This window comes from Elgaria multicarinata, chromosome 13 (assembly GCF_023053635.1).
Source record: "Elgaria multicarinata webbii isolate HBS135686 ecotype San Diego chromosome 13, rElgMul1.1.pri, whole genome shotgun sequence".
Lineage (NCBI taxonomy): Eukaryota > Metazoa > Chordata > Lepidosauria > Squamata > Anguidae > Elgaria > Elgaria multicarinata.
Genome location: NC_086183.1, coordinates 29,471,380 through 29,485,203, shown reverse-complemented (window position 1 = coordinate 29,485,203; position 13,824 = coordinate 29,471,380). Strand labels below are relative to the sequence as shown.

At 50.7% G+C, this 13,824-nt stretch overlaps 1 protein-coding gene across 3 annotated transcripts in view; it reads left to right on the top strand.

Annotated features, from left to right (window-relative positions):
• Nucleotides 1-13,824, top strand: part of CLASRP (CLK4 associating serine/arginine rich protein) — a 28,891-nt gene that overhangs the window by 10,506 nt on the left and 4,561 nt on the right. For 2 of the 3 annotated variants that reach the window (XM_063139718.1, XM_063139717.1), the window contains exons 10-16: nucleotides 1,295-1,373; nucleotides 1,996-2,069; nucleotides 2,798-2,839; nucleotides 4,095-4,316; nucleotides 5,738-5,998; nucleotides 6,910-7,092; nucleotides 8,272-8,311. In XM_063139718.1, the coding sequence (XP_062995788.1) occupies nucleotides 1,295-1,373; nucleotides 1,996-2,069; nucleotides 2,798-2,839; nucleotides 4,095-4,316; nucleotides 5,738-5,998; nucleotides 6,910-7,092; nucleotides 8,272-8,311 (901 nt within the window). Of the gene's footprint in view, nucleotides 1-1,294; nucleotides 1,374-1,995; nucleotides 2,070-2,797; nucleotides 2,840-4,094; nucleotides 4,317-5,737; nucleotides 5,999-6,909; nucleotides 7,093-8,271; nucleotides 8,316-13,824 lie in introns of all 3 variants that reach the window. The other variant, XR_010026064.1, reaches the window with a different exon arrangement.

The following is a 13,824-nucleotide window of genomic DNA, read 5'->3' as shown; positions in this document are numbered from 1 at the left end:
CTGAATGCCTCTTGGAGAGGGTGAGGTCCCATGGTCTCCAATAGGTATTCATGAAGAACTGCCAGGATCCTTCTAGTGCCAGGGCTGGTTTTTTTGTTTGTTTTTTTCCAAAAATAAAAAAATAAAAATAGAAAGAAGACCCCTAAACAACAGGCTACACGTTTAAAAGGTTTGTGGAAATGCTGTCCTCCTCCCCAAGGAGAAAAAAAATCTCCCTATGAAAGAGCCACAAAAAACAAAACCTCTTTCGCAGGGAGAGGGGGAAAAATGCCCCCCAAATAGGGGGCAGGATTCGACACAGCACTATTCAATGCCTTCCGTTGCTTGTTTTCATGGTGACCAATGTAAGGGATGGATCAGGCACCTTGGGGTCCCAAAGCTGCGAAAAGGTGCAGGAAAGGACAGCGAAAGCAAAAGGTTCGGCACACTTTCTCTGGGTAGAAGCTTGAATGGTGTTTCGACCAGCCTTCCCCAGCTGCCAAAGGCGTTGTACTACAACTCCCATTGTCCCCAGCTGGTTGGGGCTATTAGGAGTTGTAGTCCAACACCTCGAGAGGGTACCGTGTTGGGGAAGTTTGATGGTAGACCATGTTTAGGATTTTAGGTGGGAGTTAGTGACACTAGCATTTTTTCTCAGCTCCCAGGCATTTAACAGCATATGCTGAGGGTTTTTTTTTCTTAACTGATCGCAGAATAGTAGTTTTCAAATGGATATTGTCTGTTTTTATGTTTTTTATGGTTTTAAATCTGTATATTTGTTTTTAACGTTCACTGTTTTTAATCTTTGTAAACCGCCCAGAGAGCTTTGGCTATGGGGTGGTATATAAATGTAAATAATACATTTTCCTCTTACTGGAGGAAAAGGTTCTCAATGGCTACTAGCCCTGATGGCTATGTGCTACCTCCGGTATCAGAGGCAGTAAGCCTGTGTTCACCAGTTGCCAGGGAACATGGGTGGGAGGGTGCTGTTGCACTGTGTCCTGCTTTGTTGGTCCCTAGTTGACAGCTACTTGGCCACTGTGTGAACCGAGTGCTGGGCTAGATGGACCCTTGGTCTGATCCAGCATCAGGGCTCCTCTGATGTTCTTATGATAGAACGATACCAGGGGGCAGAATCTTTTCTTCTTTTTTGGCAGGGCTTGGGTGTTGTGAGGCATGAGAGTGTTTACTTAAAAACAACAACAACCCAAACTGGCAGTACTGGATGTGTTAGTAGCTGCTAGAGTAGTTTTTGCAAGACATTGGGAGAAGTTTAAGCATACCTCGCCTCCTCCCCTTTTCTTATTCCTGGAAGGATGTTGCGGAAGGACAAAGAGGAGGCAGAAGCCATCAAACACGCCAAAGCCTTGGAGGAGGAGAAAGCCATGTACTCGGTAGGGAGGCTCGAGGGAGGGTGGGTGGGCGGCTGGGCGTTTCTGAACCCCCTACGGCGCTCTCCACTTTGCTGCTGCTTTTCCTAGTCTCTAAGAGCCTCGTGTGGCGCAGAGCGGTAAAGCAGCAGTTTCTGCAGCCAAAACTCTCCCCACGGCCTGAGTTCGATCCCAGCGGAAGCTGGTTTCAGGCAGCCGGCTCGGGTCAACTCAGCCTTCCATCCTCCTGAGGTCCGTAAAATGAGTACCCAGTTAGCTGGGGGAAAGGTAATAATGGCCGGGGAAGGCAACGGCAAACCACCCCGCTATAAGGCCTGCCAAGAAAATGTCAGCGAAAGCTGGCGTCCCTCCAAGAGTCAGTAATGACTCAGTGCTTGCACGAGAGGTTCCTTTCCTTCCCTTTCCTAGTCTCTGCTGTCCTCCATGTATGACTAGCTGGACAAAGAGGCGCCAGTTCCTTAATGGGGGGGGGGGAGGTACGGGGAGAGAAACTTTTAAGTCTAAGCCCCCGTGCAGGAGCTCCTGAGACATGGGTGGGACAATGCCCCCTTTTCACCACCGGTGGGGAATCGTCATGGCCTCCCTCTTCACATGGGAGCTGATTTGGATCTTCTCCCTATTCCAGGGCCGGCGCTCTCGGCGGCAGAGGAGGGAATTCCGAGAGAAACGCTTGAAAGGAAGGAAGATCAGTCCTCCGAGGTAGGCCTTCCGCCGGCGTGGGCTCAAGGGGCGGCTGCCGCTGAGCAAGGTCTTTGGTCTCTCATTGCCGGAGGTGCTGGGGCTTCCCTGAGTTTGCTTTCACCTTGGCAGCTCATGGCGCCGGGGGTGGGCTCTCCCGGGTGCATAGAATCATAGAATAGCAGAGTTGGAAGGGGCCTACAAGGCCATCGAGTCCAACCCCCTGCTCAATGCAGGAATCCACCCTAAAGCATCCCCGACAGATGGTTGTCCAGCTGCCTCTTGAAGGCCTCTAGTGTGGGAGAGCCCACCACCTCCCTAGGTCACTGATTGCAGGTGCAACGTGAGCTCCTCAGGCTCACGGGGACGGCGGCTTCGCTCCACCATTGCATTGTATTCTCTAGTTTAGGTGCCTTAAATGAGCTGCTGCTTTATAGTTGATTAAGCTGAGCAGGGCTTTGGCTGCTCAGGGGGAAATGAGAGGCAGAGGAGTCCAGTAGGGTCTCGGGAGTGGCGGCAGTGGAGAAGCTGTGCTTGGTCCTATTCTTTGAAGGAAATAGGGTGCGAACCGTGGAGGCCCGAGTCTAGGGAGGTCGGCTGTGGGGGCAGCTAGGTCCAAGCCCTGTGGTGTTCCTTGAATTGGGCTGAGAGGTCGGGCTCCGTGGTAGGATTTTGCAAGTCGCCCATGATACCGTCGCCATTCTCGGATTGAGGGCCAGTTTTGTCCTCACTCCCCTCTGTCGTTGCAGCTACGCCCGGAGAGACAGCCCCACCTACGACCCCTACAAACGGTAAGCGGACGCAGCTGCTGCTGGATTTGGGGGAAGGGAGATTTTCATTGGCATCCCAGAAAATTTACCTGTGCTTGTAGTAGAATTTCATTTCATTTATTTCATTTTTATACTGCCTCATCGCCAAAGCTCTCCGGGCAGTTTACAAAAATTAAAAACCATTAAAAAACACATTAAACAGAAAATAAAGCATTTACGTAAAACCAAAGACAACATAATGGGTATTTAAAACAATTCATAAAAACATTAAAAACAAGTACCCAGGATACTATAGTTAACAGACAAGCTGGTCAGCACAGTCAATTGGCGAAGACCTGAGTAAAGAGGTGTGTCTTTAATTGGCACCTTTAACACTCCACAGTTGGTGCCTCCTGTGTACCAGGAGGGAGGGCATTCTATAAGGGGGTGGGGTGGGGGTGGGTGAAACTGCTTTGGGTTTCAGTCAGAACTTGGATAGCTCCTTAGAGCTCTGTCTGGTTCTGAGTGAAACCTGTAGCGGATGCACTGCCCCACTGACATCGGAGGCACCAGCCACCGCTGCTTCTGTTTCAAGAAGCACAACGTTCAAAAAGTGATCTGGAGGAGGAACTCTTGTTTAACACAGATTAGTGATGCCAATTATATTTGGCTGCTCCTGAGTGTGTGTCCTTGCTCCGTAAAACCTAAAATGTGTGGGTGTTTTTTTTTAGTAAATATTAACATTTAAAGCCCTAAACTGGTATTAACATTTAAAGCCCTAAACGACTTGGGGCCAGGTTATCTGAAGGAATGCCTCCTCCCATATGTACCTGCCCGGACCCTAAGGTCATCCCCAGGGGTCCTTCTCTGCGAGCCCCTGCCAAAGGAAGTGAGGCAGGTGGCCACCAGGAGGAGGGTCTTCTCTGCTGTGGCACCCCAGCTGTGGAATGAGCTCCCTAAGGAGGTTTGCTTGGCACCTACATTGTATGCTTTTAGATGCCAGGTGAAGACTTTTTCTATTCTCCCAGCATTTTAACAGTCTATAAATCAATTTTAACTTGCTGTTTTAAATTCGTAATTTTGCATTGCTGCTGTTTTTATCTGGTTGAGCTTTTATATTGTATTTTATAGTATGGTTTTATACTGTTGTTTTATACTTTGAATGTTTTTAATTTTTGTGAACCGCCCAGAGAGCTCCGGCTATTGGGCGGTATAGAAATGTAATCAATCAATAAATAATCGGCGGAACGCTCTAGACTTGAAACTGGCCCAGTGATGGTCTTTCTCCACCCGACAGATCGCCCTCGGAATCGACGTCCGAGTCCCGCTCCCGCTCCCGCTCGCCTTCCCCGGGCCACGAGGAGAAGATCACCTTCATCACCAGCTTTGGGGGCAGCGACGAGGAAGCGGCAGCCTCTCAAGCCGGAGGAGCCCCCAGGAAGGCCGCCTCCCTCGGCAAGGCACGCTCCGGCCAAGTGCAGCAGGCCAGCGCTGCGGCAGGTCATAGCGCCTCCTCCCGGTCGGTAACTTTCGCACCCGCCTCGCTTTCTCAAACTTTAAAGCAGAGACCATTCCGGGTCGCAGGTTGACTTCTTACTTTTCCATCATCCTCTCTGAATGCTCAGACCTGGCTCTCTTTGGGAACTGCCTTCCCATTGGCCGCCCGTGTTGGCCAATCCCCACGCAGACGAGCCTTTCATTGTAGCATCTGATCAGGAGGCCAGGGAAAACAGAGCGCCCTGTGGAATCCTGGGAAACAGGGCGGCCGCTCTGAGGGATGTCAAAGGGCCGGGACTTTCTCGTAGTCTTGCATCCCTCCAATGAAAGCAGTTACTGCTGTGACTTCATTGAAGGAGCCAGAAGGTGAGAGATCCTGTGCGGTTGCCATGAATCCATATGGACCTTGTCGTCCCTTGGTTGGGGCATCCCATAGGCTGGGATGCCGGTTTACTGCAAGTCGACACCTACGATTTTGTAACCAGGCAATTCCAACTTCTACAAATGAGTGTTTTACTTGAGCTAGTAGTAGGCTGCCTTTTTAGGACCAAGCCTTCGCAAGGCAGCTTACATCATATAAACATACAACATAAGATCACAACGTTTAACACGACACAATTGCCATAAAACATCGTAAAAGGCAGCAATAGAAGGGTGGTAAAGCACCAATAACTATAACTAACCATGTTCAGTCTGGTATACCAGCAGTAAAACAAATAGCAATTCCGTTTCAAGTCAAGAAGGATCGACTTGGATCGACTAGGTCTTTTATGCCTGTTTGAAGGCCTGTTGTAACAATGGCTCCTATGCATTCTCAGTTGGAATACATGTGGCCACCACTGAGAAGGCCCTTTCCCTCGTGCCTGCCAACCAAACTGGTGGGCCCAAATGCAGGGCCTTGGAAGATGATCTCGGAGTATTGGGGAGGTTGATTCAGATGCAGGCAGTCCTTTCAGTACCCTGGTTCTTTGGCGGTCCGGAGAGTTGAAAACATTCGTGCTCTCCTTCTAAAACCCAACGTTGGATTTTTCAAGAACTGGATAGATGCACCAGATTCTGAACTGGACTCTTACTTTGCGGGGAGAACTTGCAGTAAACCGGTGCCCCCTTGCCTTTTGTGGTAGGGCTGCGTCCGACGTGTGTGTCCCCCCCCACGCCCCGGGGCTCTCGTACACCTTCCTGCCCTCCAGCTTCGGGCTTTGCTGAAGGAACAGAGAGGAGGGCGGGGGAGGTGAACGGGGATCTCCCTGAGCCTTTTGTCAGCCGTGCAAAGCGTGCTCACTAATTTGGAAGCTTCTCTCTCCTTGACGGAACCGCCAGCAGGGCTGAGTCCCGGCAGCCTGGGAGGTCCCCGCGTCTTCCGAGCCGCCCCTTTCCCCGCGCCGGCCGGCCCGCTTGCCCCCTTTGCCCCACTAGCCAGCAAGGTGCCTCTCCTCTTTGCAGGCGACGCTCCACCTCCTCCTCCTCCTCCTCCACGTCGTCGAGCTCTTCCTCCTCCTCCAGCTCGCGGTCCAGCTCGCGGTCCCACCGGGCCGGCGGGTACCACAGAACCAGCCGCTACGGACGCTCGCGCAGCCACAGGCACTCCCGCTCGCGCAGCAGGACCAGGCGGTACTCAGCGGGAGGCTCGCGGGACGGACGCCGCCACTCCAGGTCGCGCTCGACGGAGCGGGGCTGGCGATACGGCTCCCGCCGCAGGTCCAGGTGAGTTGTTCTGGGCGGCGGGACACACACTCCCGGTTGCAAAAGAGCACTTTGGATTTCCCAGGGGCGGAAGGGTCTGTTTCTCAGAAAGTCAGGGCTGCTTATGAACTAAAGTTTCAGTCCCATTCAATTCCATAGCTTCCTTCTGGCAGGGTCTGAAACCAGGCTGCCTAGTGGTTAAAGCAGACCCCAACAATCAGAAGGGATGATTCCGCTAAGGTAGGGTGACCCTATCAAAAGGAGGACCGGGCTCCTGTATCTTTAACAGTTGCATAGAAAAGGGAATTTCAGCAGGTGTCGTTTGTATATATGGGGAACCTGGTGAAATTCCCTCTTCATCACAACAGTTAAAGCTGCAGGAGCTATACTGCAGTTATACTGTGACCAGATTTAAAAGAGGGCAGCGTTCCTGCAGCTTTAACTGTTGTGATGAAGAGTGAATTGCCCCGGGTTCTCCATATATACAAATGACACCTGCGGAAATTCCCTTTTCAATACAACTGTTAAAGATACAGGAGCCCTGTCCTCCTTTTCATATGGTCACCCTAACTAAGGAAATGACTGCTAGAGGAGCCAGGCGGCCATTTTATCTTCAGCTTACATCTACCTGAGGCAGGAGGGAGGGGGAGAGCGACGCTACTGAGCATGCATCGCGCGATGGGTGAAGCAGGCCTCTGTATTCACTCCAATGGGGCAAAGAAATATTCATTAAAAATCAACCGAAGGGAATTTAAAAAAAAGAAAAGCCATTCCATCAACTAAAAAGAGTGATGAAGAAGACCCCACCGCTGGATTGATGGGTAAGGGTCTCAGTTCCCCGAATTTCATGAGCACGTATTCTCGCCAGCCTATGTTTTCTGTGTCACTTTGATTCGTGGCCCCGAACGAAAACGGTCCGTCCTCTTCCCCAGGAGCCATTCCCGGTCCGGGGAGCGCTACCGGTGGAGCAGCGGCAGGGGAGGGAGGCATTGGAGCAGCAGCCCCAGCAGCGGGAGCGAGAGCGAATCCCGAAGCCGCAGCCGGTCAGCGTCTCCAGCCAGAGAGAAACCGCTGAGGCCTGCGGCTTCCCCGGCTATAGGGGAGAAACTGAAAAAGTGAGTGTTTGCCATGTCACTCTTCCCCCCTCTCTCTTTCCTTCTTCCCACCTTGCGAGACCTTTAGATACCTTTAACTTTTGTAAACCGCCCAGAGAGCTTCAGCTATGGGGCGGTATATAAATGTAATAATAAATAATAATAATAATAATACCCCTCCGAACATCAGACTGTGCAAGAAGCACAACAGGCAGGAAGTATAAAACCCAGGGAAGCGGCATTCTGCGTGCTCTGCAGATGTGCCTCGTTTCCTCTAAGCTGACCGTTCTTAATTTTCTGTAGTCCGTTCTGGGTAATTTAGCTAAGGGGATTGGCAACGCAGGATAATGACGCCCCGCCCCTGAGACTGTACTCAGCAGCCCTTCTGGTTCCTGAGGTTTCACCAGGCATTGCTCCCACAATTCCAAGCTCATCTTGATTGCAACCATATGGGCTAGAAACTTGCCCCCACTTTTTTTTTTTAAAAAAAAAAAGCTCTCTGCACATGCTCAGAAGCATACTTTCCACAGCCATTCTCGACATAACAAAGAAATAATTCTGGCTGATGCATGGTAAGGAAACCCGTGCCCCTATAACAATCTTTAAATAGAGACAAAACATTTTACTAGGTGGAGTCTTAGGTTCTTTGCGAGGTCAGAAATGAGTGCGTTCCCACACCCCAGTAGCTGCTGTCTTTCCACTACTATTTTATTTGTTTAAGAGTTGATGATGTTTTGCTCTTGGAGACTGGTCGCCTCTGCTCCCGTTTCCCAGACTGGAGATGGGGAGCTGAGAGACCATGAAACGCTCAGGGCGGCTGAAATCTGACACTCCCAAACCCAGCCCTGCCTGAATTTGCACATATAATGGCTTTTGTGAGCCTGAGCGCTAGACTTCCGCATCTTGGCACTTCGTGGAAAGGAAGCCGCAATATTGCGAGGTGGCTGCTCCGGCGTTAACGCCGCTTGCACAAGCGATGGCTTGTGTGAGCCGCTAACGAGGGCCAGGTTTTCTGCCCTCTGGACCGCCGTGGACCGCCTCATCTGGGAGCAGAAATGGCCGTTGCTGGGAGGGAGACGATCCTTTACCAGAGGCGCGTCCCTGCGGCCTTCTGTCCCAGAGTGGGCATCCACCTTTCTGCCGGCGCTATACCAATTTCCAACCTTTCTTGACTCTCCCTCTTTTCCTCCCCCTTCCTAGGGCTGAAACTGCCGGTGGGAAAGAGACAGGAGCTGCCAAAGTCAGTAAGAATTTAAACCTCACCTCTTAATTCCCATCACTGCAGAAAAAAAAAATTCAGGGGATCAATAGACATGCAAGAAAAAAAGGGCTTGCTTTTCGTTTTAGGTTTGGGATGGGGCACTTTTGACGCCTGCAGGGCCTTGTCAGGGATGGAGATTCCCCCAGGCTCCTGCTGGGGATGCTGTTAATCTAGAGAGCTGCTCTTAATTCTGGGCTTTCCTGGTCTGATGTTGAAGGGGTCGTGGCTCTAGGGAAGAGAGTGTCAACGGGGGGGTGGGGGGTGGTGTTGAACTTCTCAGCGTTGCAAAAAGGGGTGTTACGTTGTGTAACCTAGAAGGTGGTTGTTCTTTTAACCGTGCCTAGGATCCACATTGCAAGCTGCTGAGTTGTGGGGTGTGTGTGTGTGTCTTTCCACGTGTGGACAACGGGAGTGGTATACAGGTGAAAAGAAGGGAGAAACGAATTCTCAGCATGCTGAACTTTTTCATTTGTAGGTTGAAAAGCCCGACGTGTTTCGGCCTATATCCTTTCAAGGCCTTCCTCAGGGGGATGTAGGAAGACGCCTGCAAAAGCCTTCTTATCAAAAGACTGTCTCTCCCAAATTGCTAATAGAAAGGCATTCTGTCGATAAGAAGGTTTTTGCAGACAGCTTGAAAGGATACCGGCTGAAACACGTCGAGCCCTTCAACCTACAAATAAAAAGTTCAGCGTCCTGAGAATTCGTTTCTCCCTTCTTTTCACCTGATTTGGGTGCTTTTCTCCCCATTTTTGGTTTTGGTTACCTGCTACAACCTCTTGCTTTCTCTGTTACCAACACTTGTAAATTGGACTTCTTTACCCCGCTGCAAACTCGCTTTGGTTTCTGGTGGTCTTCCCTGCTGAATCCCAAACTGGTGTTTCTTTCTCCTTGTGCTCTTTCCTTTCTATGTGTCTTGGCTCTGTGTCCCCCCCCCCCCCCCCGTTTTCATTTTCCATCCCACCCCACTAGAAATGGGGTTCGTAAGTGGTATATATGGAAACAGGGCTGTTTCTGTCTCAGTACTGGGCCTAAAGCTTGTGTTCTTGAGTTGAGGGATCAATTCCTGACTGTTCAATTCTAGGGGGTCTGTTTTCCCTTGGTTTACCCTGGAGTAATGGCCCCTAATCTCAGTTCAGTATCCAAGGAGTAATCTGAAAGAGTTGGCAGGATCAGGGATTTCCTTTCATGCTGGGATAAGTAACAAAAAAGTGTGCTCCTGTTTACATGATCAGTAGTTCTCTGGTTGTGAATTCAGTTGCACAGAGAAACGCTGGCACCTGTGAAGGACCCAAGACCGTCCCCCAGGCTGTGTGTAGCTGAAACCCCGCGGAATTCCTTGGCCCGTGTAAACATGGGGTACGATCAAATCACAACCCTGATAGAACAGGATCGTGGGTCCGTGGTGGTATTTTTGTGAGTAGGCAATCCCGGCAGGTTTTAGCTCTGAAGCTCAAGCCCCACTGCATGCCTGCAGGGAATCTTCAACTGCACTGTGCTCTGGTTATCTCAGTTATGACATCTGCTCTCAGGACACGACATTCTTTTTTGCTGTTGTTGTTCAAAAATATTTATTTCAGCCCCGAGCCATAACAAGTTCATATAAGGTTAAAACCATCTGAAGGAACAGGCTAAACAGTACAGTCAGTGCAGTCAAAACCACGGGCTTATGCTCCACGGAGATAATTTGTCCGAGTAACAAGTTGAGCATGTGGGTGTTTGCAAAACTTCGTCTGGCTTTGGCCGGGACTAATGCCGAAAGAGCCACTTTCTGGCTGATCTCCTTGGTCGGATTTGCCAGGAAAAACAAACAACGTTTCGGTAGGCCTGACCAAACGCTTGCAGCTCTTCAACAGCTCAGGGAGCAGACATGAAACCTCTCCCTTCTAGAGCATCAAAACAAATAGTGCGACAAATTCCCGATTTCCCCTCCTCTGCAGATGTAAGGCCACATAAACAAGGCTGCTTTCCCCAACCCGGGGGCCCTCCCTTCATCCCTGGCCTGGGGATCATAAGAGCCGTAGTCCAACACATCTGGAGGGCACTAGGTTGTAGGAAGCGGTTCTAGGGCATATTGCAAAAGTGTGTTTTCTTGTCTTTTAGCAGCGTCGTCGACACGGTTCCCTTAAATTGGGCTTGCCCAGGCAATTATCATGAGATTCTTAACACCGGACGTGCCTTTGGGGCCGTTTTCCTTGGTGTCCTGGCACGCCCCTGCAATGCAGTGACAAATCTGGAGCTGCATGAAAAGTGGAAAGGGGTGATGGTGAAAGGGCCACTTTCCCAGCTGTTCATCTTGACATGGGTTATTTATATGGAAGTGCATCGTGGGAATGGGAGAGGGCTCCCTGGTCTGCACTACCGCAGCACGGGTGTATGGGAATCTCGAAATGAGAAAAAGGTTGGGCTCATTCACCCGTGGCAGGCTCGTTCGCTGCAGCACCGAGCGGTGTCTTGCATATGTGTATGTGGGCAACGAGGTAGAATTTCCACATCTCCCAATCAGAACTTGCCTGTGATACTTTCCAGTGTTCACGCCGTCAGTTGAGAGTCCTCGACTGGTGACAAATTCATAAGAACATAAAAACAGCCCTGCTGGATCAGACCAAGGGTCCATCTAGCCCAGCACTGTTCACAGTGGCCAACTAGCTTTTGATCAGGGACCCACAAGCAGGACATGGTGCAACAGCACCCTCCCACCCATGTTCCCCAGCAACTGGGGCACACAGGCTTACTGCCTCACATACTGGAGGTAGCACATAGCCGTCAGGGCCAGTAGCCATGGATAGCTTTCTCCTCCAGGAATTGATCCAGTCCCTTTTTAAAGCCATCCCAATGGTTGGCCATCACTACATCTTGTGGTAGTGAGTTCCATAATTTAACTCTGCGCTGTGTGAAGAGGCATAGGGTAATCCTGTCACATCTGTTGCAAGAAACACCTGCTCAAAGGTTATCAGGTTGGGGGAACTTTTTGTAGGGCCACAATGCACTCGCCTTTACTGTGCCATAGGGCTTTCTTTTTTTGTAATCAAATGGCTGTGCCTGCCTGCAAGAGTCCGGCCCTGATCACACTACTAGATCCTAACACCGCATTTACACTGCAAGCGTACACCAGTTTAACTATGAAGTGTCCGAGATGCCTCTAGGCCTGCCTTGCAGTCTCCCTAGTGAGCCTTCAACTAGGTTTGCAAGGGGAGGAACCATGAGGAGAAGATCCTTAATTTTTTTTGCGGTGGTTGTGCAAATGAGCCTTTGGTTTGGGGCCAAGTGTGAGCTGAGACTTCAGTTTCGCCCGGCCCCTGCGGCAGCCTTTTCCCAGCCGCTGAGCATTGTGGGAGTTGCAATCTAGTACATCTGGAGGGCAGCAGGTTGAGGGAGGCTGTGGTCTACGTTTCCTTTTTATTAGAATCCTCCGTTTTGCCCTAACCCTAAAATGTACCAAGCCAGCAATGCAGATATGGGATATATTAACACTTAAGGCAAAAGTAGTGTATGTTTAGTGATTGTGAGGATGCACCACTCCTGCTTAAGTGCCTTGCTGGTACAGACTGAGATCCAACTAGTCGTCCTTGATGGCAAGACCAGCAGACACTGCGTGGTCCAAGTAAGAATTGACCCGTGGACCCATGTTCTCCTCCATCACATTGTGCGCTGCCTCTTCCTCGGCTGGGCACACAGATGACGAGTTGGCTAAGTTGTCCATTGGTTCGATAAGACAGCTGCCAAACCCTTGCATTTCCCCACCCCTTATCATCGAGATTTACCCAACTCACTTGGAGAAGGTTGTGACTTCTCCACCTGAACAATGAAAGGCGGGCGGGGTTGAGTGGCGTTGTTCCCTGTGGCACACGTGCGCAAAAAATCCTCCTTGCTTGCCTCCCGACTGAGACAGACCTGGACCCAAGCACGCCTTTTCTCCAATCTCCTAGTCCCTGAGAGGTCAGCCCAGCTGATACCCAGGGTCCTTTTCCTTCGGAACACCGACTGAACTAATAACGGGGCCTGATCCTGTGGCAATTGCCGAGGGTCTCGCTCAGGAGTGGATGTCTTACTCGGCACTGAGCGAGACAAAACTGTCTTGTGAGTCAGTTGGCTGGAGACAGGGCTGGAGGAGAAATACTCCAGATTTTAGGATTGAAGCATCTCATCTCTGGCATCCTGTCCTCTCCAGGACTGAAAATGCCTTTGATTCCGAGGAGGAAGCGGGGGGTGATGCTTTGAAGTCTAGGAAGCGAAGCGCCTTGGACTTTTCTAGCTCTGACTGCAGAAACGCATCCCTGCTTCAAGCGCACGCCGTTTGCATGTTTTCATTCGCAGGAATGGTGTTCCGCTACACTTGTGATTCATATCTGAAGAAGTGGCATCGGCCTTGATAACTGGATTTCAGAAGCCCAATGCAGTGGGGCCTTGTTCGCTCGTGTCTTATCCTCTGGCTTTGTTTTGACAGCCATGCGTGCTCGAACGTTAGGGTTTCTTCCTTTTCTTAAGAGCTAGGATTGTCATGGTTTTAACCATGGTGTGTAATAACCGGTGCCCTTAGAGCAGCCTTCCTCAACCTGGGGCGCTCCAGATGTGTTGGACTGCATCTCCCAGAATGCCCCAGCCAGCTGGCTGGGGCATTCTGGGAGTTGTAGTCCAACACATCTGGAGCGCCCCAGGTTGAGGAAAGCTGCCTTGGAGGAACCCCAAGCTGCTTGTTCCTGGATTTTGGGAAAACCCATGGCGTCGCTCATGAGGATTAATCAAGCCCCAGGAAGCCGTGGCGAAGTTGCACCAGCGGGTGAAAACAATACGCAACCCAGTTTTACAAAAATCACTAGTCCCACTTTTTTCTTTTTTTTTTTAACTGGCCACCTTCTCCATAAGTTGTATTTGCTAGTCGTCTTTGGCACAGAATGGCCTGAAAAGGAGGGAGCAAACATTCAATCAAGATATGACGGCCTTGGTTGCCTGCAGGGGGTTCTTACCCCAGGCAAGTGGCTGTGTTATCCCCCCTTTTTTTGGCGTTTGAGCAATGGAATGGATTTTAGCACTGTGTCTACGCTGGTTACTTGCATTTCTTATTCTTGAGGACGCTCAATTGGGGTTGCCTAAGGTGGCTTTCCCTTGCCACAAACTCCAGCTTCCTCATCAACACCTGGAACAATCCTCCTTTCCCCCCCCCCCCATTCCCTTCAAGTCAAGGGCCTGGCTCTTGATAATTGCAGGCCAACGGGTGCATTGATCTCAACCGGCTCCCCACGGATTGTATGTGCTCCTCCTTTCGGGGGGGGGGAAGGGTGGCCCCTTTTGAGTCCCCTAGAATGTAAAATCTTCCGGTTTCTTCCTAGCAGGGTGGGTGGGTGCTTAGTTGACGGCCCCCTCGTCGTCGTCCGTTCGAAATCTGAGTTGATCTGCTCTAATACTTTTATTCGTAAGGTTGTCTTTCCCGAGGTCCTTCTCTTCCCACGTCCGCCCCCTCCTTCAGACCCCAATTGGATTGCCAACTCAGGGCG